This window comes from Myotis yumanensis, unplaced genomic scaffold (genome assembly GCF_028538775.1).
Source record: "Myotis yumanensis isolate MYYU_CA2020_CCGP unplaced genomic scaffold, mMyoYum1.0.hap1 SCAF_3, whole genome shotgun sequence".
Classification (NCBI taxonomy): Eukaryota; Metazoa; Chordata; class Mammalia; order Chiroptera; family Vespertilionidae; genus Myotis; species Myotis yumanensis.
Window position 1 is genome coordinate 25,621,887 of NW_027223754.1, and position 22,331 is coordinate 25,644,217.

General features: G+C 39.5%; 1 protein-coding gene across 3 annotated transcripts; it reads left to right on the forward strand.

Annotated features, from left to right (window-relative positions):
• The first annotated feature begins 241 nt into the window (after nucleotides 1-241).
• On the forward strand, nucleotides 242-17,801 carry GOLGA7 (golgin A7). Of its 3 annotated transcripts, XM_070408449.1 has the most exons (6): nucleotides 242-318; nucleotides 535-667; nucleotides 5,678-5,830; nucleotides 12,423-12,524; nucleotides 13,549-13,611; nucleotides 17,158-17,801. In XM_070408449.1, exons 2-5 carry the CDS (start codon nucleotides 557-559, stop codon nucleotides 13,594-13,596), a joined length of 414 nt encoding a protein of 137 aa, XP_070264550.1. In that variant the 5' UTR covers nucleotides 242-318; nucleotides 535-556; the 3' UTR covers nucleotides 13,597-13,611; nucleotides 17,158-17,801. The 3 variants fall into 3 exon arrangements, with proteins under 3 accessions (XP_070264550.1, XP_070264551.1, XP_070264549.1); XM_070408450.1 differs by lacking the exon at nucleotides 242-318 and having other exon boundaries at nucleotides 444-667; nucleotides 13,544-13,611; XM_070408448.1 differs by lacking the exon at nucleotides 242-318 and having other exon boundaries at nucleotides 448-667.
• Nucleotides 17,802-22,331: the final 4,530 nt, after the last annotated feature.

Genomic DNA, 22,331 nt, shown 5'->3' on the forward strand with positions numbered 1-22,331 from the left:
GTACTGTAAGGCCGACTCCAGTCTCCACAGTGCTTACCGGCCCGCCCCGCCCTCCGGCTCCGCCCCTCCTTTCCTTCCGGTTGGGCTCCTCGGGGCGGGGCGGGGCGGGGGGCGGAGTCCTCCGGGGCCCCGCCCACGGTGTGCGTCCTGGCACCGCCACGCGCAGCCTCGGCCGAGTCGCTTTACGGCCGGAGAAGAGGGTGGGTCCCAGAATTGCGGAAGGAGGCCGAGCCGAGGGGCGGGGGAAGATGCTTTTTGCGACAGGTCGTAAGTGACGGTCCAGGCGGCGCGACAGCAGCTGGAGGGCGGAGGAGGCGGGTTCGTGTTTCCCGGGCCGAACCGGGCTGTGGGGGGCGCGGGGCCTGAGCCCGGGCCGTAGCTGAAGGCCTGCAGTGACAGCATGGGTGAAGGGGAGCGGGGCGGGGGAGGCCTCGGGCTGCTGTGGGCGGTGGGTGGGTCTGAGGGGCTGGCGGGCTGGCGTCTTGGGTCCAGGCCGGGGATCTGACCCGTGGTTGCTGTCCCCGGAACCCACAGCGCGGCCCGTCTTGTGCTCGCCATGAGGCCGCAGCAGGCGCCGGTGTTCGGGAAGGTATTCATTCAGCGAGACTACAGCAGTGGCACACGCTGTCAGTTCCAGACCAAGTTCCCCGCGGAGCTGGAAAACCGGGTATGCAACCTGGCTCCCCGCACCCACGCTGAGGCCAGGGAGGGAGGCTGCCCAGGGAAGGCGGGGAAGGGGATCTGGGCTGAAACCCGGCCGCCGAGTGCCCCGGGGCTCTGGGTAGGGGCCGTCAAAGAAGGGGCGTTGGCCACAGGTGTACGAAGAGGGTCCTGGAGCAGGACCTGGTGTTCGGAGCAGGAGGAGTCGGGCCAAGCCCCCGGGGTGATGACCTTGTAGAACTCTGCGCTGCCCTGCCCGGTTCCGGGCATCGGTACCAGCCGTCTTCTTCCCCCGGGGCCAACCACCCCCGCCCCGGGTTATTGACCACAGAGATGAGGAACTCATTCCTCGGGCTCCAGGCCGCCTCACTCAACCTGTTGTGAGCTATGTAGTCCTACCTCGTCACGCAAGAGGAATCTTCATCCTCCTCCTCGTGACTGGCGTTTGTGGCCATGGTGCTGGCCGAACTGCTCGGCAGAAAGGGTTTATGAAGCGCTGTGCCAGGCAGTGCGGACAGGCCTTCTTGGAACCTGAAGAACATAGAGCGTTAGAGGGGCCTGGACAGGGAACTGTCAAGAACAAGGCCTTAAACTTGCCACTCCCCATTATCACTGGGAGCCACCTGTGTGAGGTTGGCTTGCGTATCAAAATTGTCATGAGGACATAGGTCTTTTGGGCAACCCTGCATACAGAAATGCAAGAATAGGGTGTTTCTCTTTTCTTCAGAATTAGCAAAAATAAAGTCATTGTATCTTACTTTAAAGATAGAATGAAGTAAGCCACCTGAGTGTGTGTGTTTTCTTGTGCCCACATGTGTTCACGCACCCAAAGAGAAACAAACTCTTTGGGTCTTGAGCCATGTTACATCCGTTTTCTGTTCAGAAGTCAAGTTCTGGTTAGATGGGAGCAAGTTTCGTGGCTTTCCTCTTTGACAAGAAGGGTGAGGGACTGGTAGGTGATTAGACATGCTGTGGGTGTGGGGCTAAGAAATGCTGGTCATGAAATAAGTGGGTGTAGGTGAGTCTGTAGTAGAGAAATGTGTAGCAGTCATTTAAAACCAGCTTGGAGCAAGGTAGGTGGTTTTACCTGATTGCCAAGGTTGGAAAATCAACAATAATCAAGTGTAGTGTCCTTTAGCTTGATTTATAACCTTGGGCAGGTTAGTGGCCCAAATATGTTTCTTTAAATACAAATTAAAGATCAGACCTGTCTCATAAAGATTATGAGGTTAGCTTGTTTGTGAAATGCCATATGAACGCTGCATTTTTTTTGTCACGATGTTCTGAGTTAACTCACCCTGACACTAGTCGTTTGAAAAAGTGGAAATTGAGCCAGTTGCCTCCTGGCTAAAACTACTGAATATTGTTCTGAAAATAATTTAACATTGCAGTTAGCATGTTTTACATGTTAGGACTTATGTGAAATGGATCAAATGTTTTATTTTTAAGCCTGTTTTGGAAACTCTGACTTATACTATTTATGTACTTTCAAATCAGAATGTAAACTATTTTTTTTTTCACCACACTTTAGATGTTACAAGATTCCTTTGTCAAACTTTGAACTCACAGTTGAGCCCAATATACCATAATCAGACATTAGTCTTCCACTGTGTGTGGTAGAGCCTTTATTTTATAGTTGGAATACAGAATCATAATAGAGTCACAGGATTGCACTGTTTCTTACAGGAAGTTGGTGTTTCTGAATTCTGGAGTCCATTTATTTCTTGGACTGCATACAGCCCAGAACTGCTTGTGATTCTGAGTACTCCAGTATATGGAATGTTATATGATGCTGTACAATGGTGCTTTTTTTTTCCTTTTTCCTTTTTCGATGTTTGGGTTAGAACACTAGCTTATACTTTTTAAACTGCTTGGGAAAGCTTTGATTTTATTTTTTCCTGTGTTGAGATTAAATTTAAATTACAGGTTTAAATTTTCCTTGTTTGTTTGATGGAAAATTGAAAGGTTTCTCTCTTTGTTTCTCAACTAACCCTAGAAATTGTACTGGTTGCTCTGCCACTGCGGCCGATTTTCCTTTTGTGAGAACATCACACTTGGCAGCTTAATAGAGGAAGAAACTAATGCACAAGGGTTTTGTGTTACTTTAAAGCATTAAAAACACACACATTTGTGCTCTTTAATTTGGGAGTGAGGACAAATTCTGTCTGTTAAAAAGTTTACTTTATCCATTGCCTGTTCGAATGTAATACTTTGATGCCTAAATGCTTTGTTGCCAGGACGGTTCCTTAAAGGAGGCTTTATTCTCACTTTACCCAAAATACAGACATCTTAGGCACCTTTGGTCTGGGTAGAAGAGAAATGAGTGAACTATAATTGAAGCATTTGTTCCCCTGTATACTTTTAAAAATATGTCTCTACATTTGATCAGTAGAAATTACCTGTGACTTTGTTTGCTTTAAGCTTCAGTCCCATGCTTTCTGTCTACCACATAGTTCAAGAAACAAAAATGCTGGGCAAATGATGAGCCTGATTCCTGTTTCCGTTATGACTTTCAATGTTTACTGATCCAAATTTGTATTTGGTTCCAACTTCACATATCTCCAGATTTTGATATAGCTTCTCTATCAGTGTCCAAGTAACTAGGGAGACCACTGATAGCTTTTCATAGTGCCTAAAGAGAGGGGGAAATGCCCACATTTGTTCTGTGGAGGCCTTTCGTATTAAGTGTGTCCTTTGCCTTTACTGCTGCCTACATGGTTTTTACTTTTCCCCCCCTTTTTAAAAATAACCTTCTAAAGAAATTCTTGGCTGTTTTTTTATCTTTATTTCTTTTTTCTTAACCTTTTTTCAATCCTTCACTTAATTTTTTTTTAAATGATCTATGATTTGCTTCCATCCTGCAAAAGCATTGCAATCTTGGAATCACTTTTAAGAGTTAGTGTTGCTGATGTGATTAGTGATTCTGATCTGAAAGAAACATTTCTGGTTTAGATCCCATGGTTTTGAACCATATTATGTCCAAAGAAATGTAAATAATTCGGAGAACTTTTTTATCCAATCATTGAATTGTAGGTAAAGCATAGGTGATTGTTTGAAATTATTTAGACTTTTGCAGGTTTACTGATGGACAAACTGGAGGCATTAACTTAGGCATAATTAGGTGAACAGTTTACCTTTAATATTTGTTCACTGAGCTGTTCTCCCAAGTCTGTTTTCAGGGAATGAGAACTCTGACATAGGTTCTGCAGATGACCATTCTTGACAGACCATGTCTTCAAGTAGTTTGGCTCAGTGAGGGATTGCTGCCCTGGCTCTCAGTACCATTGCCACACACCCAAACCTTGTCAGAAACTCTAATTTTCTTGAAAAGTATAAGTAGCTCCTTTTGAAAAACAGGTAGAGCCACCACCATTTTAAAGTTTATATTAAACGTTTTCATGCTATTGGCACATTGTTTCCCCACAGAACAAAACAGCGATTACAACTGCCTCTAACCCAGTGGTTCTCAACCTTGGCTGCACGTTAGCATCACCTGGGAATCTTTTTAAAATCCTGATTTCTGGGCCTCATCCTCCGGAAATTCTGTTTCTTTGTTATGGGTTGAGGCCACAACATTAGTAACAAAGAAACAGAATTTCTGGAGGATGAGGCCCAGAAGTCAGGATTTTTAAAAAATTCCCAGGTGATTCTAATGTGCAGCCAAGGTTGAGAACCACTGCAACCTAAACAGTTTTAATAGCTTAAAGATGATGATCATAGTTTTATACTTTAAAAAATTATGTTCTTGGGAATAATTTGTCTCAAACTGTGATATTGAGGTTCTCAGACTTCTTTTAGTCTATTTTTATATAGACTTCATAAAAGAATTCATGTGTAGGTATTAGTTTTAGGAATAAAGAAGGCCTAAAGTAAGGACAGATTAATTGTACTTTTGTTACCAAGAATGATAGTATCAGATGAAATACTCTACTAATGGGCCTTGAAAGTCCTAGAGTACAGTATTAAGATTTTAAAATGTAGAAAGCACCGTTAGAAAATAAAATGATACTGGAAGAAGAAAGTAAAAGCAGATGAATAGAGTGAAAAGTGAATGACAATAGTATTGGTATAAATGTAAAATGATAGTGTCACTGAATAGAAGGAGGTGATAGGAATGACTTGGAGTGAGTTGTGCAGTAGTTTGAGATTTTGCCTTGTTCATGATGAGCTTTTAATACTAAGTAGTTACTTTAATATTGATGGAATATTGAGTAAACAAAAAACAGAACTTTGCACCCTTTGATTCTTCTGCTTAAAATGTCCTTCCCTGCCTGTGTTTAGCTATTGAATTTTTTTTTTTAAATATATTTTATTGATTTTTTACAGAGAGGAAGGGAGAGAGATAGAGAGTCAGAAACATCGATCAGCTGCCTCCTGCACATCCCGCACCGGGGATGTGCCCGCAACCCAGGTACATGCCCTTGACCGGAATCGAACCTGGGACCCTTCAGTCCGCAGGCCGACGCTCTATCCACTGAGCCAAACCGGTTTCGGCTTAGCTATTGAATTTAAGATTATCTGCTCTTTCCAGATCAAGGGAAGGTCTCTTCCACCATACTTTATGCCTCTATTATAGTACTCTGTCAATTTATTGAATTTTTATATTTACGTATTTGTGCTGCTCATTTTACTGTAAACTCCTTGAAGATTGAGTCCGTCTTATTAATCTTTCTCTAAGACCTGTCATAATATGTAATGGTAGGTGCTCAGTAAAATTGAATATAACTGAATTGAAAGATCAAAGAATTGTATAATTTAATTTACTTGAAATTCAGTATAGGGAATAAAAAAACACTATATTGAAACTTGATGATATCTAATGTTCATAATAGTGATAAAATTAAACAAGTACTAAGCAGTTCTAGTAACTTAGGTCCATATTTAATCACCTAAAAATTGTATGCCGATTATTAGATAGGAATGTTGACAAAAAAGCAAAATAAGTTAGTGATAGAAAGCATTAGTGAGTAGCTAATCTTTTTTTCCAAAACTTATTTTTAAATTCTTTCCTGTACAGATTGATAGGCAGCAGTTTGAAGAAACAGTTCGAACTCTAAATAACCTTTATGCAGAAGCAGAGAAGCTTGGGGGTCAGTCATATCTTGAAGGTTGTTTGGCTTGTTTAACAGCATACACCATCTTCTTATGCATGGAAACTCATTATGAGAAGGTAAGGCTACCTTTACTCTATTTCCCCAGATTTCTATCTTAAGTTCTGTCCTCCCACCTTAGTCTTTTGTTTGTGTATTTGTTGTTTTTTGTTAATCCTCACCTGAGACTATTTTTCCCATTGCTTTTCCGACAGAGTATGAGGAAGGAAGAGAGGGAGGGAAGATGGGAGAGAGGCTTTCCTCTACCCTAGAATGCTATTCTTCCCATGTTCAAATCTCACCAGTCCCTTAGGTCCCACTTTCATCTAAATTTTCCTTACTCTTCTAATCATAGTCTTTCTGTCCTTGGTATCCCCACAATATTTTATTTGTATCTGTTTCCGGGCACCTAACACTCTACTTTGGAATGCAAGTTTACATTCTTATTTGCCCATCAAGTATGTATTTTTCTTGAGGTCAAAGACAGTGCCTTAACCAGTATATATCCCTCTTCATGCCTGACACCATGCCATGGGTATATTAGACACTCCCTGAATGTGTGTTAAATGAATGTATTTAAGTTAATCACAGTAAGCCCCTATTATTAAATTCTGATATCTATATTATATCCCACTTATAGAAATGTCCCTGTGATTGTCTTGTACTCCATGCAGTAGAAAGCATATACAATTGTAGCAAAAAATATTTTGAGCTAGTGTTACAAAAAGGGTATCTATAATAATAAAAGAGTAATATGCTAATTAGACCAGATGTCCTTCCGGACAACCTTCTGGATGAAGCCGGGGCTGCGAGGGAAGCCGGGGTCCCGGGTGCCTGCCAGCGGCTGGAGGGAAGCCTGAGTCCTGGGTGCCAGAGGGAAGCTGGAGCCAGCAGCTGGGGGAAGGAAGGCCTACTCTTGCACAAATTTTGTGCATTGGGCCTCTAGTATTTAAATAATAACTTCATAGTTTATGTCCTTCTCCATCCTCATATATAATAAAGAGGTAATATGCAAATTAACCCTTACACCCTCATAAGATGGCTGCCTACGACCAGGCCATCAGGGGGGTTAGTGAGGGATGACCAAATGACTGAACACCAGGCTGCGTGGGGCAATCAGGCTGGCAGGGGGGTTAGTGAGGGATGACCAAACGACCAAGCAGCAGGCTGCGTGGGGCGACCAGGCCAGCAGGGGGGGGCGTGAGGGGCAACCAAGCCAGCGGGGGAGGGGGTGCAGTTGGGGGCGACCAGACCAGCAGGGGGGGCAGTAATGGGTGACCAGGCTGGTGGGGGGGGGGGGCAGTTAGGAGTGACCAGGCTGGCTGGGAGGGGGCAGTTGGGGGCGATCAGGCTGGCACTCAGAGGCAGTGAGGGGTGATGAGGACGGCAAGGGGAGTGCAGTTAGGGGCAACCAGGCAGGCAGGCAGGTGATCGATTAGGAGGAAGCAGTCCAGGATTATGAGAGGGATATCCCCCAAGGGGTCCTGGATTGGAGAGGGTGAAGGCTGGGCTGAGGGGGGACCTCCCCCCAATGCATGAATTTTATACACCGGGCCTCTAGTATCATATAGAGAAGCAGCTTACTTTCATTCCTGGTAAAACATTCAGAATTTCAATCTTTTTTGTCATAGCAGCTTCTCTTTAATAATACATTTTCTGAGTGAAGGGGATAAATCTGATAAATATTTATTGAAAGCCTATATGCTAACCAGTTTGCAGGGGATATAACTGAATAGGGCAAACGTGGTTGCTGACCTTGTGGAGTTTATAATTTAGTGGTAACGACTGATACTAAGGAAACAAAACCAGCAAAATTGTAAAACGTGATAAGTCCCTTGAAGAAAACAAACTCTCCTATGATAGAAAATAATAGGAGAGACCTAATTTAAATTTTGTGGTCCGAAAAGGCCTCTGAGGAGGTAACATTTATACTGCTACATGAAGGATGAAAGCCTGGAGACATTTAGGCAGAGAAATCAGTGGAGGGGGAAGCTACTTAAAGGTTTTAAGCAGGAGAGGGATATGATCAGATTTTCATTGTAAAGAGATCTCTCTGCTCTGTGAAAAAAAGTTATGAAAGTAGGGAAACCAGTTAGGATGCTCTAAAAGTCCAGGCAAAAGATGATGATAGCTTGGACAAGGAACAGAGCAATAGAGATGGAAGGGGGTAAGCAGACTCAAGGGATATGTTGGTGATAGAACCAAGACTTGATGAAGAGCTGAATGTAGAAGTGGAGGGTAGGACTGAATTCACATGGATAAAAACTTGGTCATCCAGGATGGTCTTTTAAAGAAGTATAGAATACTGCCAATTTAAATTAGAAATACATCCTCCAGATTATTTTATTCAAGCTTAGTGGAATATTAGATGCTTGAGTTGTCATTTCACTCTAGCTTTTAAATTTAAGATTTTAATTAAACTTATTTACCCATGTGCATTGGCTGAAATAGATACAGGTAGCTCCTTCTGATGTCAGTTGTAAAAAGAAATTGGTAATTGGGTGACAGCCAAGTCATTTACTAATTATGGGATTATAGACAAGAGAGGTTATTCTTTAAGAGTACATTCTGTAAAATGGCTGTTAGCATTAATAAATTCCTTCATATATGGTAAATGCTTAGAAAGTGTCTTAAGATAAATTTAAGAATTAAGTTAGTATATATGTATGTTTTAATCAGATATTTGTGAAGTGACATGATTTTTTAAATTTCAAGAACAAATAATCTTTTTTCAGCTGTTAATTAAAATTATTTTGATTATTAATCTTAGGAGGCAGTTCTCAGTATCAAAAATATAGTGGAGCCCTAGCTGGTTTGGCTCAATAGATAGAGCGTCGGTCTGCAGACTGAAGGGTCCCAGGTTCGATTCCGGCCAAGGGCACATGCCTGGGTTGCGGGCTTGATCCCCAGTAGGGGGCGTGCAGGAGGCAGCCAATCAATGATTCTCTCTCATCATTGATATTTCTATCTCTCTCTCCTTCTCCCTTCCTCTCTAAAATCAATAAAATATATTTAAAAAAAAAATATATAGTGGAAATTGATTGATCCTAATTATGTTTTAATTTGGTTTCATAGGCAATATATAAGGTACTACTTTATAAGTCTAATCAAGGTCCTTTACAAAGTAACTATTATAAAGCAAGTAAAGACCAAATAAAATTAATCAAGAAACCAAAAGTTTAAGGCATGGCCACATTTTTAAATAGGGGATTTTAACCCTAGCTGATGTAGCTCAGCTGGTTGGAGCATCCTCCTGTGTACCAGAAAGTCATGGGATTGATTTCTGGTCAGGGCACATACCTAGGTTGTGGGTTCAGTCCCCAGTCAGGGTGGGTGTGGGAGGCAACCAATCGATGTATCTCTCTCACATCAATGTTTCTCTCACTCCCCCTTCTTCCCTCCCTCTCTAAAATCAATCAGTCAATATAAACAGGTGATTTTATTTTAGAAACTGGACAAGAATAACTACATCATGGAAAGTTAATAACTAGAACTGTCATACTCTCTCTCTATATATAAAAGCCTAAGTGACCGGATGGCCAACCGGTAGCTATGATGCACATTGACCACCAGTGGGCAGATGCTCAACTTAGGAGCTGCCCCCTTGTGGTCAGTGTGCTCCCATAGCAGGAGTGCTGCTCAGCTGACAAACGGGCGCCAGACGCCGGGCTCACAGCACGACCCTCTCCCGCGGATACTCCCCCTGGGCACCTGAGCGTGGCCCTGGAGGCAGGCCCAGCGGGGCCAGGATGAACTGGACTGGCGCCCAGCCCAGCTCAAGCTTCTCCCCTACCACCTGTCGTTTCCCACACTACTTTATGCTGTGCAGGATCGACACAGACAGCGGGCTGGAGCCCGGCGAGCTGGTGGGTAAGGCCAGGCTGCGGCCGTGGTCCACTGATCCCTGTAGGCCCGGCCAAAGGACCCCACCGGTGCACGAATCTGTGCACTGGGCCTCTAGTTAAGATATAATGTACCAATACTTTTAAAAGAAAACTTTTCATATGTATATTTTTATTTTTTATAAAATGATAAAAGTATGAAAATAACTACCCTCTCCCTCTCTAGTTTATCTCTTAGGAATATTCGTGGTATTATTTTCTACTTTATGAAAAGACAGGATTGAATCATTTAGTCTTTATTGTTTTAAACACTAAAATTTCTAATTTACAAACAGTAAGCCAAATATAATAGTGCTTACACTTTGTCGTGTGGGTTAAATTTTTGAAATTATAAATAGGCCTTTGAAAACTCACTAGAACAATCATGCATTTTTCCTATAATGTGCTCTTTATTGGTTTAAAATGAAAATAAAGACTTCAGTGTTATTTCTCTATTGTTGCTGCCCATGATAATTAGGGAACAAATGGGATTGTAAAGGTTCCCTCAGTAGCTGGCTGTCTTATTCATCAACTATAAAACATCCCTTCTGCCTATGTGCTATAATCTGTAAAAGGAACACAGTTAGAAGGAACTTAGATATTTTCTGAAAATAGCTGTGATCTTGGTGTTCTCTATTAGCCTCACTTAAGATATTTTTTCTCAAGGGTCTAGGAGGCTTTCTCCAATTTATTATTCTCCAGGAGCATAACAGTCTTTCCTGAGGTTTGATTGTGTTTAGCTTTGTAAATATTATGCAAATTGGGGTTTGTTGAGGGTCTGAAGTTAACAGATATAAAATATGAATAAATGTCAACATAAGATTCTTAGGGGTGAGAATGGTGCTTTGTTCAGTATGGGATGCAGTATGAGTTTACTCATATTAATGCTTTCCTATTGCTAAAGAGACTTAAGAGTTTAAAAGCATCCTGTTTAGGACAGTGCTGCCTTCACCAAAATAGTATAAGAGGATTTGGAGCTTATACCAAAAAAACTGTTTTCTTTCTAAACTGATTCCCAAGTGTTCATGAATGTTATTAAAGTTTAGACAAAAACCTGCACAACAAAGTTGTGCTTGAATCAAATAAAGGAATGCCATTTCTTTGCTACCAACCTGTGCCCAAGGAGAGAGGGAGGAAAGCTGTTCTGAAGGAATCCTTTCTTTGGAACCAGCCATGCAAGCATTCATCTGAGTGTCCTCTTAGTATTAATGGACCTCAGAGAGGGGAGACTGACTCTCCAATTTCCAATCTGTCAGGTGAGCTGAGAGGGAAATCGGAGAGAAGATTGAGAGGACTGAGTTGGGTACCTTTAGGGGCTACTTCCTTCTATTCATTGTTTTAGCATGATTGACAAACTGATACAGAGATAGTGTCTAAGCCTTTTATTTTTTATTTTTTTGTCCATAAAGACTGAGCACTGCTCAAATTCTTTGAGAGTTGAAAATAGGAGAATGATATATGTATTACTTCAGGTAATTACTAGTTGGTGAAAAAAAAATCTTTTCTTTAGAAATAGTATTTCTTAATTTACACCACATAAGGTTGCTCTTTTAGTATGATCATGCTCTTTTTAAAAAGCATAAAACATTAGTTTATATTATTTCCAAAAATGTAACCTAATAAACCATTTAAATTATTTTCCTGCAATAAGAAAATTAGTTATACAAACCACATAGAGTTTTAAATTCTAAATCAGTGTATACTAAAACCTAAATTGTAGCATCCTAAACTGTTGGTTTGGCCTCATACATTATAGACCCCACTCTTAAGTCATTTTTTAATTTCCAGCTTTATTTTCATACAGTTCTTTTTCTCCCTTTGTGATCAGATTTATCTGTGACTTTATCATATGCTGATAGTGTGAATTTAAGAAAATATATAGTAATTAAAGAACTGGATCAAAGTCCCTTTGAACATTAGAGCCAGAAGAGGGTTCTGATGGCTTTGAATCTGAAATAAAACATGTAACTCTTTGATTTTGTATATAGCTATTAAGATTTATTTTCTTTTAGCTTATCTGTCTCGGAATTGCCCTTATGAAAGCTGGAGATTTGGCAATTTCCAGAAGTTCCTTTGTATCCTATCTGGTTTTTGTCTACATTTGCTTTGACTTTTACAACCTTAATACTAAACTTATAAATTGAGGTTCCCGTCTAGGACACAGGAGCAACTACAGAGTAGCACTACATGCGGTCATGGAAATGATATAAGACACTTGTAGTCATCAGAAACTCCCTGGCAGCTAACGCCCACATGCCTTACAAAGGAAATAAAATGTTCAGTTTAAACTAGCTGGGCTACCTTTTGTTATTGGCCAACTTTGTATCATTACTCAAAGTTGATGAAAATGTACAAAGAAGAAGCAATTCTTAAGTGTTAAAGGAGAAAGCCAAGAAGTGCCCTTGATATTAGAATATGTCACATTAACGACACTTTATGAGTAGGGAGAGAGAAAAGCATAACTAACCGTTGTGTATATAATCGTCTGTTTCTCTAAATCCAGGATTGAGGTGACTAGGAGGTGAGGAGGAGGGGGACTGGGTCTCATGCTTTTGTATGCATTTCTACTTACACTGCATTGGAGATATTTGTGACTCGAAGAGTCCGTCGTGCTGTGCTATATGTTGTAGGTAAATGGTGTGAGCCAAGTAATCAGAGCTGTATCCTTCCATAGGAATATCCATGACTTGCTTTGAAAGCTAATTCCACTGCCTGAAAATTTTGAGATTCAGCTGATACTTAAAGGGAAATCCGATGAAATTTGTAAAAAACTGCTATTTCTTTCTGTCAGGTTCTGAGGAAAGTCTCCAAATACATTCAAGAGCAGAATGAGAAGATATATGCTCCCCAAGGCCTCCTCCTGACAGATCCCATTGAGAGAGGACTTCGAGTTGTATCTTTTTAGTCCAGATCTAAATGTCTGTAAAAAGAAAATGTCAGTGGTACTATTTGGCATTCGCCAAAGAGAATTTAACTCCTGAATTGTCTTTGTGAATTGCATACCTACCATAAGCCCCCTATCTCCAGCATTTTTTCTTAAAGCATGCCTCTCCTTCCTTTGCATTGTTCAGGTCTCTGGATTGTTTAGTATTCTGGTTACTGTCTTTTTTGGTGGTTCTGAGGGCATCTTGTACTAATAATGGGGGTGGTATGAGTAATGCATTTCATCTGCAGAAACTCTGAACCTAAAACTCCTTTGAAATGCATAAACTCATAAATGTGGTGAGACTTGTCATCCAAATGAATTGCAGTTCCATGGGTTCATCTGACTAGTTGAAATCAGTTGCAGCTGCCAAATGTATAATTTCATTACCTTTGACATACTGTGCATATTTTTAGAGGCAGTAAGCTTTGAAAATCACTAAGTGAATTTGGGAAATAAAATTGCAAAAAAACTAATACAGCTTGATAACTGGAGTAATGGGTAAAATAATTTCTTTAAAAAACCTAGGTCAGATAATCCCAGGCCTTCCTGCTGATAATAAGTTCAGTAGTTTTATTATAGTCTACAGCAGTGATTCTTAAATTTTTAGAGGTCATGAACCCTCACCCAAGAAAAAGTTTTCATATAATTTCAGGGTATTTTGAACCCCTGAATTCATTACCTCTGTGGATTCTCAGTTAAAAAAAAAACCCTATTCTACAGTAAAGCATTCTTTTTCTGTTTTTTTTCTCTCAATAAATAATCAGTGTTTGGGGAAGAACTATATGTAGAATACTACAAGCAATTATATTTCTTAAATTTTTCAACAAGGTGGAGAAAGCATCATATTTAATTTAAGTAGAAGAAAGTTTTCATAATTTAAAAGTAAGCAAAGCAAATTAAAGTCTGTACAGACCATACATATCATCTTGCTATAGCCCCCTTTTATATGTTATATTCTATAGTGTGTTTTCTTAACAGCCATGCTGTTTAGATCGAAATTACCATTTATGAAGACAGAGGGATGAGCAGTGGAAGATAAACCATGGAATTAAAGGTAAATATGAAATTATATAATTTATATGTGGTTTTTGTAATTTTGTAGGATGTATTAGTTTTCTTCCCTGCATGGTAAATAAATTGTTATATGGTGGCATGTTTTCTGTATTACTTCATATTTAAGATGTGTACTTAACCCAAAGTCTGTTTGGTGATACAGAATTTAATACTGATCTCCACCCCCCACCTTCCCCCCAGTATTGTTTCCAGACTAGTTTTTTGGGTTTTGTTTTTGTTTGTTTTTTAATATATTTTATTGATTTTTTACAGAGAGGAAGGGAGAGGGATAGAGAGTTAGAAACATCGATGAGAGAGAAACATCGATCAGCTGCCTCCTGCACACCCCCTACTGGGGATGTGCCCGCAACCAAGGTACATGCCCTTGACCGGAATTGAACCTGGGACCTTTTAGTCCGCAGGCCGACGCTCTATCCACTGAGCCAAACCGGTCAGGGCTCAGACTAGTTTTTTTGTTTCTTTGGTTTTGGGGATTTTGGGGGTGGAAGGTAATCATGTTTCATTTTAATATTTTAAACTATTCTAGGCATTTAAGTAGTTAGGCTTTGCATATAAGAATCAGGTCAGAGCCCTAACCGGTTTGGCTCAGTGGATAGAGCATCGGCCTGCGGACTGAAGGGTCCCAGGTTCGATTCCAGTCAAGGGCATGTATCTTGGTTGCGGGCACATCCCCAGTAGGGGGTGTGCAGGAGGCAGCTGATCGATGTTTCTCGCTCATCGATGTTTCTAACTCTATCCCTCTACCTTCCTCTCTGTAAAAAAATCAATAAAATATATTTTTTAAAAAAAAGAATCAGGTCAGAGGTTCCCCTGCCTGTATGATGAATGGCTTTTAAAAATCAAAGAAACATTTCAGAGTGGAGTGGGGAGAGTATGAGTATTTCATAGCCCCACAGATGAGTATTTTATCTACCAGTGGGTAGAACCATAAATTTAATTCTTTTGTTTCGAATGTTTATGTTCTTATATATCCATAAAATGACCTTGAATAAGTGAGAAACAGATCAGGTGATATTAATAGAAATCTATGGGAAAAATCACGTAGAAGCCATAGTACATTAGCACAGTCTTCTAAGTGACAGAAAATTGTACTACACTGTTTGTGCCAATTTCAGTTTTTACTCTTTCTACAGATAGTGTTCTGCTGCTGCGTTTTCCTAATTAACGTTGTTTACCGGCATCTATCACTAACTAACAGGCAGCATAGAAATAGAATCTATCAAAGCAAACATATTCCTTCCCAGGACAACAATAATAATGGCTACCATCCTGAGGTACCTCATATGTGCCAGATATTAAACAAATGGTATTTCTAATTCTCACAAGAATTCTGCCAAATTTCCCTATTATACAGATGCACAAACCAAGGTACAGATAGATTAAATGATGTTCTCAAAGTCGCACTGATTGGCCATAAACCTGTTTTTTTTTTATACTATACTTTGTACTTGCAGAAGCAAGAATATGGAGAAAGGAAAGTTGATTAGATTATTCCAAGTGTGTATCCCCTTTTCTTTTTAAAAATACATTTTGTCTGCACTTACAGAATCCTACAGACCAACCAACATTCCAAAACTGCCTTCCTTTAGCACTAGGGAATGTGTCACCTGAATTCTTGAAAGTCAAAGGCCTAAATGATGTTATCATCTGTCATACCTTATATTTCTTTAAAATGGCTTTGCTTTGGAACACTTAGTGGTGTTTGTTCTTACTCTTTCTCATGAACAATTTCCAAACTGATATTTCTCAAACGAGCAGTCAGGAACCTTATGTGTGGTTTTTGTTACATGCCATTGAAATAAGTTTGTTTTATCAATTGCAGCTGCGTTGACTTGGCACAATGCATTTGTCATGACTCATTTTGCAGCTATTATTGCTAAATATAATGTTTTTCTGAAGTGGTGTGGGGTTTTGAGCAATTACACACCAGAGACTAATCTATCAGTATTCAAACAACTGTAAAATTTTGCAATGGGTAAGATTTACATTAGGAACTTCTGGATAGTTTCATGAATGCAAATATTTTTGTTCAGCACAATTTAGTTTTTAGAGCTATGTGTTCCTCAAGCACAGGAACCAGTGTAGGCCAAAGCTTTGGAGGAGGGGAGAAACTATAAGAATAATTAATTCAATTCTGCTATTTTTCTTAAGTCTACAAGGTGTCTGCAGGTTGAAGCATTATATAAGAATTAATGACTTGACAAAAAGTACACAAATAGATCTTTAACCAAAATATTTTGTTATTTTTAAGTTGAATTTTTAAAATATCTTTATTATCCTATATAATAAAAGCCTAATATGCAAATCGACTGAACAGTGGAAAGACTGGTCGCTATAACATGCACTGACCACCAGGGGTCAGATGCTCAACCCAGGAGCTGCCCCCAGCCCACAAGCCCCAGGCCAGCCAAGGCGGGTGCCAGCTGGGGGGGGGAGGGGGCAATCGCCCCACAGAGGGAGGCGATTGGCAGGTAGGAGGGGCCCTCATCACCCTGCTGGTCACCCTGCAGACCAGCCCGATTGCCGGCCAGGCGTAGGGACCCCAGCCATGCATGAATTTTATGCATTGGGCCTCTAGTCTATATAATAAAAGCCTAAGTGACTGTTACTGTGGAATGACCAGAACGACCGGTCGCTATGATGCGCACTGTCCACCAGGTAGCAAGCGCTCAATGCAGGAGCTGCCCCCTGGTGGTCAGTGCGCTCCCACAGGGGGAGTGATGCTCAGCCAGAAGCCAGGCTCATGGTTGGTGAGCACAGCTGCCACAGCGGGAGCCTCTGCTGACTCCGCGGCAGCAGGCACAGCAGGCCGTGATGAGCGCAAGTGGCGCTCAGCCCTGATTCGGGCTCCTCCCTGGCCACCTGCCACTTGGCGCACTGCTACATCCCCTGAGGGGTCCCGGACTGGGAGAGGGATGTCCGGGACTGCGAGAGGGTGCAGGTCGGGCTGAGGTACCCTCACCCCAACCCCCCCATGCATGAATTTCATGCACCAGGACTCTAGTTAAATATATTAATGGTGTTTTCTCTCTTTGGATTAAGATTGTCTTTATTTTTAAAAAAATAGGGCAAATCATTCTATCACAGTAAATTCATGATAATAAAAATAGCTAATATTTGTTGGCACTTATTATGTGCCTGCACTATTTGTAAATGCTTAATTTTAATCATCACAACCCAGATACTGTTATCCCAATTTTTCAGATGAGGAAACTCAGGTACAAAGAGCTTAAATTAGTTGTCCAAGGTTAAAAACTAGTAGGTAGTGATCGAGGCAGCCTGGCCCCAGATTTGCCACTTAACCCTGTGCTATTCTACTCTCGTGACATGATTGGTCAGAGTTCAAAATAATCAGGGGTTAGCTTTCTATACTGTTGAGCTCTGAACTCACTTAAGCACATAGTACAGATTCAAGTATTAGATAGCCCACATATTAGGGATTCATATCAGTTGTTGTAGAGAGATGTTTTAGAGGTTATTTTTAGCATCCTTTTCTAAAACCTTTACTTTTTCCCTCTGATTATAGATCCCAGCTCCAGCTGGGAACCTCATCTCTCCACTGGCTGATCGCAGAGCGTCCCCTACCTCCTCTACAGAGCGTCATTCCTTTATATCTGCTGCCAGAGCCACGGTGCCATTTACTCCAAGGACTAACTTTCTAAAATTCCACACCTGGAGTGACCGCTAGTCACTCAGCATCCACTTTTTGTCTCCAAATTCTGTAGGACTCTAATCTTTTCATTAGTTTCTGAGAAAACACAATGAAGCATTTCACTTTTTTTATTCAGAGCCATTAATGAAATATGCAGGTGGTCAGCCCAACGCTAAGTTTATTTCTTATCTGCCTCCAGTACCAATGGTTCTCTTCATCCCTTGGGCCAGCTTCCCAGGTGGCTATAGACCTCAAAGTCATGTCTTAGCCAGTGTTCAGTCTCATTCCCCCAAATTAATAAAATGCTTTTCTTCAGGATTTTAGTATAGGGTAGGCTGTGTCTGTGGTGTTGCTAATGCATCTCCCAGATTTCAAAGAACTATCAGTTTTGCCATGACTCAAATCTTAAAGATCTATTCCTGTTGTTAAGTTTCTCAAACTGAAGTTCATTGGAAAAATAATGTGTTCTTTGTTTTATTATAGCAATTATTTCTAATAAAGCAGTATTTAATACAGTTTCCAGTATTTTTCTTTGGAGAATTTTGTTATCATTACATTACCTTGAATGTTGGGAAGATGTGGTATGTGTTGCTTGTTCCTTATATAAATAAGTAAGCACAATACAGTGGATGCTAAACCATCAAACACATAAATGCTCCTGAAAGTGTAATAAGCAAGTGTAATAAATATTTTAATTATAGTTTTGTTATAAATATAACTTATGAGAAAAAAAATTTGATAGGAATAATACTGTATATTACTAATTTTTAACTATCCCTACTGGCAAATCTAATGATTCATAGACTTTCCTTATATACAGTATTCATTGCACAGAAATATTATGATACAGTAAGTTAAGTGATTTCCAACTAAAACTCTCAAGTCTGAGTCAATATTTCTAGTTCTTTTGGCTGTATGTTTTTAGTATTGGGCTTCTTATGGCTTTCATTCACCTTTGAGGTTTGAGAGCACCATATTTGGGAGAGAGTTAAATATATTAGGAGAGAATGACATAGTAACAATTAGTTTCAGAGATATTGTAGGTGCTAATACTGGATTTACTCTTTCAGATTTAATTTCTTTTATGGGTCTGTTAGTTTCTCAATAAATCCCACAGGTCTGTGTTATATTTTAATTATATAAAACACCTTTGTTACTTTATAGGCTTTATTAATGTTTGTCTGCCTTTTAAACCCGTTGCAATGCAATAACTTTGCTGAAATATTAACACATTAGTAAAACTTTTCTTAAACAAATTGTCTCTGTGTCATACTTGGTGTGATTTGGTAATGTGATGAATGATGTGGCATTAAATTTGGCAGATAGTACAGTATAGCTTTGTATTTTTAAAAAGACATCTTAACATTTATATAGTTTGTCACACTTCTCAGTTTTTGACATGCTTTATCTCATAAGAGCAGATGTGTTAGCTAAATAGATAAAAACCAAGAAATAGTACCTAACAGTAAAAAATGCATTCAATAAAAAATAAGAGATTGGAATGTTTCATTAGGAAAAAAGTATCAGAGTTATTGTTACTTTTTTGAATAATCTGATCACTTGCATGTGTAGAGATTAACAGTTTAAAAAATAGGGTTTTATCTATAATCCAATTTTTCTTTTGTGAGATGTTTCTCTTTGTAAGATTTTTCAGCTTCTCTTTTCCTACTCAAATAAATTAATAGTAAATAATACTCATCTGTAACCAGTAGTAAAATAAGAGATCATTAGATGCAAATTAAGTTCCTTCCATATTCCACTTGGCCCTGGCTCCTAGCATAAGCTAGTTATAGTTTCTCAAGTGTAATATGCTTTGTTTCTTGTTTTATTTGTTTTGATTTCATATAAAAGAAAGGTCAGAGTATTAGTGCTGTGTTTGATTTATATATTTATCTCCCCTTCCCCTTGCCATGCTTCTCTCCCCATTCCAAAAATGGAAATTGTAAATTCCGTAAGAGCAGAGATTGTTTCTACTTATCCTTGCGTCCATCCCTAACCAAGTGTGCCAAGTGTGACCATACATGGTGCTACATACACTTAGCACTCACAGTTTTGTAAAGTGAATAAATGGATGACACGTAAGTTGACAGGTCAATAACCGTTACTTTATTACATCTTGATTAGTAAGGTGTTTGACTTGATAAGAGTGACTTGTGTACTTCCCTTTTTTTTTTTTAAACTTTTAAAAAATATATTTCTTTATTGATTTCAGAGAGGAAGGGAGAAGGAGAGAGAGATAGAAACATCAATGATGAGAGAGAATCATTGATTGGCTGCCTCCTGCACACCCCACCCTGGGGATGGAGCCCGCAACCCAGGCATGTGCCCTTAGCCGGAATCGAACCCAGGACCCCTCAGTCCGCAGGCTGACGCTCTGTCCACTGAGCCAAGCCGGCCAGGGCTGTGTACTTCCCTTTTAAAGTCTTGTTCTAAGGCTGTGGCTCAAACTCCAGTGGAGTGGATTTCTGCCTAGAGATAACTACTGAGGATTCGAATGACCTTTCTTTAGATGAGAAGTTCCCAGGGAAAGGAAAAGAGGTAATATAAATAACGAATAAGCCTTCTACTCATACTTCGTCCTTTTATTATTCTGTATATCCTTGACATTGCCAGTGAGTGATGTTAAATATAGCTATGATTAAAGCTAGGAAACATTTTAAAGTATATTGCTCCTTAACTCTTTAAATCTTCAGATAAAAGTTCACTTTTAGAAAGTTTCGCTTTTCAAAGTTCTCTAGGACCTAATAAAGTGTGAATGATACTTTGTATTCATTTAAGCCCTTACTACTAGATTTCTCTATGTACAAATTTATAAGAAATTATGAAAAACGTACTTGTCACTCATTTAGCAGCTAAAATGAACTCGTCTTGTGATCTAATCACCAGAGACTATTTTATAGTACAGATAATTTAAATAAGCCAAGTGACCCCCATCCTCACTAGGCTTGGTTGGAGGATAAACATCAATAGATATGCCCATTACACAGTGACCAACTTTAATCTGCAAACGTGTAAACTGGAGTGTTTCATTCTTCCACAAGACCTGGAGTACATGGTTTAATAATATTACTCCACAGTCCTCAAAACTTGGAAATGTGGAGAAGATAGCAAATGTCTGATTAATGTCTTATTTGCCATGAATTGTGAATGCCAAAATGTAGGTTCAGGAACACCTAAGTTCTAGGGCATTTTAGGAATGAAGTGATATGTGTATTTTGCTCCAGAATGAATAAACACAATTACATGACCAACACAAAGGTTGTATTGTACAGCAAAGGTTGCTGTATTGTACCCTAAGTTCTTTCCATATACCTCAAATGGTGCAAATGTGAAGTTCTGTGAAATTCTGCTTAAAAGTAGGAAGCCCTTGTAAGAGCTTAATATCTACATTAAAAGTGCATGAAGCAGTATGTGGATGATGTGTTACTGAGTTGTACACTTGAAAACTTTATGGTTTTGTTAAAATGCTACCCCAATAAATTCAATTTTTTTAAAAAGGCTCAAAATTTTTTTCAAGCCTCCATTTTGCGTAGAGAAATAATTTTATAAATCAGGCACAACCAAAGATTTTTGGTTAAGTGTCATTGTCAAGTTAAAACAACTTTATGCCAGCAGAATTTTCCGATTTTTAAAAACAATATCTGAACAATATAAGTATTGACCTTGTCAGAACTTATTTAACTTTGTGCTGTCACTTTCTACCTTGGTAGTGAAATCTTTCATCTTCATTAACAAATCACCTTGTCTTAATTTTTTTTCTTTTTGTTTCACTTAGAGTTCTTAAAAAAAATAAATAAAAAAGTGGAAGGGAAGCTAAGGATTGACCTATTGGTTGCCAGATGTGTTTTTTTTAATCTTCACCGGAGGATATGTTTATTGATTTGAGAGAGAAAGAGAAACATCAGTGTGAGAGAAACAAACATTGATCTGTTGCTTCTGGTATGCGCCCTGACCAGGGACCAAACCCACAACCTAGGTATGCGCCCTGATGGGAATCAAACACAGCACCTTTTGCTCCAACCAACTGAGCCACCCTGCCAGGGCACCGGATCTGTTGTTGATCCTAATGTTCCTGTTCATGTATATATTCTCCTACCTCATTTTCACAGACCAGCTTATTGCCAGGAAATGAACATAATAGTTTGTATTCAAAATGTTTCAGCAATTAGTCTTCTGGGAACAACCAAGTGCCAAACAACATAACCAGCAGCTCGGATCCTGTGATTATACAAGGACTCAAACGTAGATGCAATGTAACATTTTCTCACCAATTAAAGAACTGGGGTGCACAACTTTTACACATCTTTGTACATCTCATACAAAGTACAAATGTTTTGTTTAGTCCATTTTCTAATTTAGATGTTGGAAGGTTTATGTGCTTGAAAAGTAACATCAGTGTAGCTGTTACTGTCTCATGTTAAAATGAAGTGTGCTTCAGTTAAACAATTTGGAAAGGAAAGGCCTACTAGCATGTTTGGGGCATTTTTAATGTTGCAGAAAGAGATCTGTACTTAATATCTAATGATATGGAGGGACTACTTCAGGATAGAAGTAGTCTGGTTACATGTTATAAGTAATCAGAATTCTCAACAGCAACCATATTGACAACCAATATGGTACCATTCTCCAGAGGGGGGTTTTGATTATAACAATACTGGACATTTTAATTACTGAATTGGGATTGTGTTTTGTGACTTAAAGAGAACATAGAACTTTTTTTTTTCAACCCAAGAATGACAAGAGTAATCATGGACCTTCCTCAGTTTTCATTCCAGTAGAGGGGAAGAATTATACTCAGTAAGTACATGTAAAAATGGACAAAAATAAAGTTACTTTATGATTACATTCCATGAGTTATCCTAGTTGATGATATACATATGCACATATATACACAATTCATATATTATTGACATACATATGTGGTAAGATACATAAATATGCCTGGGAACAATAAACACCAAGTGGTGGTTACCTGTAAAGGGGGGAAAGGAATGGAGTCAGAAAGGTGCACAGCAACAGAGCTAGAGTGAATAAATGGCTTAGTATAA

Excerpts from the sequence above, each read along its gene's own strand:
- GOLGA7 (XM_070408449.1), top strand. The coding sequence starts at position 557 with ATGAGGCCGCAGCAGGCGCCGGTGTTCGGGAAGGTATTCATTCAGCGA. Across the intron at positions 668-5,677 it reads CCGCGGAGCTGGAAAACCGG|ATTGATAGGCAGCAGTTTGA; the intron begins GTATGCAACCTG and ends TTTCCTGTACAG. Across the intron at positions 5,831-12,422 it reads TGGAAACTCATTATGAGAAG|GTTCTGAGGAAAGTCTCCAA; the intron begins GTAAGGCTACCT and ends TCTTTCTGTCAG.